Here is a 2,932-nt window from a genome sequence, read left to right as displayed (position 1 = left end):
AAAGAGTGACAAGGGACTGCCACCAAATTCCAAGAAGCAAAGTCTGCCAAAGGAGCCCACACGAGCTGCCACCGCCACCTACAAGAATCTCCAGCATCATGACTCCATCAAGTACACCTTCTTAGATCTGAACTTGACCTCTGAAAACTGAGGTTGCCTCAGCTCTCTTCTGGCCAAGAGTCACCTGCCACTGGGAGCTCATTTTAAAGATTACCCTCAGGTCATCTTTGCCGCATTCTTCACTGTGAAAATAAAGCCCACGGAAGTCACACACACACACAAAAAGTTCATGAATGTGTATGCATTTATATTTTCAATCTAATATCTAAAATAATTCACAAATTTGAAAGTTTTCAAATTGTTTCAACCAGTTGCCAAAGAACTGAAAATTGCTAGCTTGAGAAATAACATCACGAACCTTGATAGTCTTTGCTTATCACTTAAATTTATCCGTGACCCAGCTGCTCCACCGCAAAGAGAAAGGAAAAGTCGCAGAACTAAATATCCCCAACCTCTCGCCATCCTGCTAAAAGGCTGAGCCTTGTGCGTACTCACCATAATTGGGGGTCACTGTGTAATAATAGACCACCTGATAATAATCGTCCTCTTCCAGTCCTTCTTCACCCTCATAATTTTGTCCTAAGGGGACAAGGACTAGAGGTCAAGGGGCATCTGGAACTCCTCAGCAACAGAATGACACCCGAGGCTGACCTCAACTCTATCAGTTGCCTTTCTCTCTGCCTCTCCTCCAAGGGCCAGGCTATCTCCCTGTCTCTGCACCCCTAAACCCTGCTCAGTCTTCTGGGCTCCACGTCTGTGATGTGGCCTGTTACTCTGTGCCCTTTCAATCCAGAAGTTCCCAGGACAGAAAACAGGTCCCTTCACATACTGTAAACTCAAAACAAGAATTAAACCTAAAAAGGTAGGAAGCAGAGAGAGACCAGAAATTATAAACTCTAAATCTACTATTCAGTATGCTCTGGACGAGTGGTCCCCAACCTTTTTGGCACCAGGGACCAGTGCTCCTACGGGAATCTAATGCCTGATGATCCGAGGTGGAGCTGAGGCAGTGATGCTGGAGCTGGGGAGCGGCTGCAGATACAGATGAAGCTTCAGTTTCGTGCTTGCCACTCACCTCCTGCTGTGTGGCCCAGTTCCTAATAGGCCATGGGCCGGTACCGGTCCTCGGCCTCGGGGTTGGGAACCCCTGCTCTACACCATACTGTATTTATGAGAGCTCTTCTCTTATTCATGTGTCTCTAACACACACAGACGAACACACACACAAACACAGTGTCTCTGTCTCTGTCTCTGTATCTCTCAGGCTTTTGGACTTGGGTTTCATTCCAATTTCCCTGCTAACTAGCAGAATAACTCTGCACAAGCCATTTAACATATGTTTTCTTAAAATGAGAGTCAGCTGGACTAAATGACCCATCTGCATTTGTTTTTCTTCATCTCCAGGACTAAAAATACAGGACTTTGACACGATTGGATCAAGAAGGCTAAGCCTCCTGCCGAACACTTCCCCAAGCTCCTTGAATGCGCTCCCTTAACTACAAGCAATGACACAAGAATCTGGAGGAAAAGGAAACAATGAGAGCACCTGGCAGACGAGGAACAAAGGGGGGAAGGAGCCAAGCTACTTTTTGGACCGGTCCCTGAAGGCAGCCAGTTCCTCACCTCCCTAGAGGTCACCCCCCACCCCCACACTTCTAGATCTTTACTAATACAAGGCTTTCTCTCTAGCTCCCGGGGAAAGAAGGTACCCTGACTTCCTTCACTAGTTTCAGACTGACCCACTTTCAAAGAGTCTGTTCTCTTTTTCACTCCCACTTGAGTCCCTCTCATCTCGTTCAGCTCCGTGGCGATGGAGAGCTGAGTTCTCTCTCGTTAGGTACTCCCCACAGCCGGCGCTCCATCCCCGTCAGGGGCCTCTTCTTTGACAGGACTCTGCTTTCCTCCCCCTTTTCTGGCTCTACTTTGCAGATCCCTCTCCGCCCCCAACACTGGACTCTGGCACAGATGAGAGTGTTATCACTCCCCACTGAACTGCACCCCTCACTCTCTCCTCGTTTTCTTCTCTCCCATCCCATTTATGGTAGTAGACGTGGCCCGAAAGCTTAGGGAGAAAAGGGAACTCACCCAGGATGAGTGGCACAGCAAGGATGGCTGCGAAGAGGACTTCCATTCCGGACCCTGCACTGCTGTGCAAGGAAGAAGAAGAAGGAACTGCAGCGTTTCCCACCGAAAGCACCCCGCCTCTGGCCCTCCTCCAAAGCAAGGAGGGAGCTTTTCTCTCAGGGAGTGGAATTCTCCTCCCATTCGCTGACTGACTAGATCATCAGTCACTACCGGTCTGGTCCTTTGGCCCGAGCTGCTCAGATTAAGAGGCAAAGTGGGTTTTGATGGGAACGGTTTGTTGAACCCTGGATTTGATCCATTCAGGATTCCCGCTGCCACTAACGGAAACAACAACAAACAAAAACACACCCCCAATCTCCCTGGACTACTAAGGAGGTTCTTATAGTAAGCCTCTCTCCTCCTCTCCTCCACGCCTTCCTTCTCTTCCAGTCCTCACAAAAAGCTCACCTTCCCTCTCACTGTCCCTGATTTACTATCACCATCCAGAGTTGCCCTTCTCTCTGAGGCCTAATCACAATCTCTTTCTTCACAGTTGAAATGTTCTGAGAAGGGACGAGCATTTTCTAGACTGAAAACAGTCCCTCTTCTCTGCCTGTCTGGACTGTGAAGTATAGGAACAATATCAACACCATTGTCTGGCTCTCGAAGCACCTGCTACATTGCTTCTGATAAAAATCTCTCAGCTAAGGCCAGTTATTTCCTCTCTAGTAAGTACTGACCTCACCTCACCTCTTTCTCCACTTTCTAGGCACCGGATGGAAGAAAGGAAAAAGCAGATGGTCTCTTT

General features: G+C 48.4%; 1 protein-coding gene across 2 annotated transcripts in view; it reads right to left on the bottom strand.

The window, feature by feature from the left end:
• Positions 1–2,926, bottom strand: part of CUNH1orf54 (chromosome unknown C1orf54 homolog) — a 6,664-nt gene extending 3,738 nt beyond the window's left edge. For both annotated transcript variants that reach the window (XM_006919734.3, XM_025052195.1), the window contains exons 1-2: positions 2,146–2,926; positions 556–639 (exon numbers count right to left, since the gene is read on the bottom strand). In XM_006919734.3, coding sequence (XP_006919796.1) covers positions 556–639; positions 2,146–2,191 — 130 coding nt within the window. In that variant the 5' untranslated portion in view covers positions 2,192–2,926. The remainder of the gene's footprint in view (positions 1–555; positions 640–2,145) is intronic.
• Positions 2,927–2,932: the final 6 nt, after the last annotated feature.

This window comes from Pteropus alecto, unplaced genomic scaffold, assembly GCF_000325575.1.
Source record: "Pteropus alecto unplaced genomic scaffold, ASM32557v1 scaffold106, whole genome shotgun sequence".
NCBI lineage: Eukaryota > Metazoa > Chordata > Mammalia > Chiroptera > Pteropodidae > Pteropus > Pteropus alecto.
The sequence above is the reverse complement of the archived record's forward strand: the minus strand, read 5'-3'. Positions and strand labels throughout refer to the sequence as shown.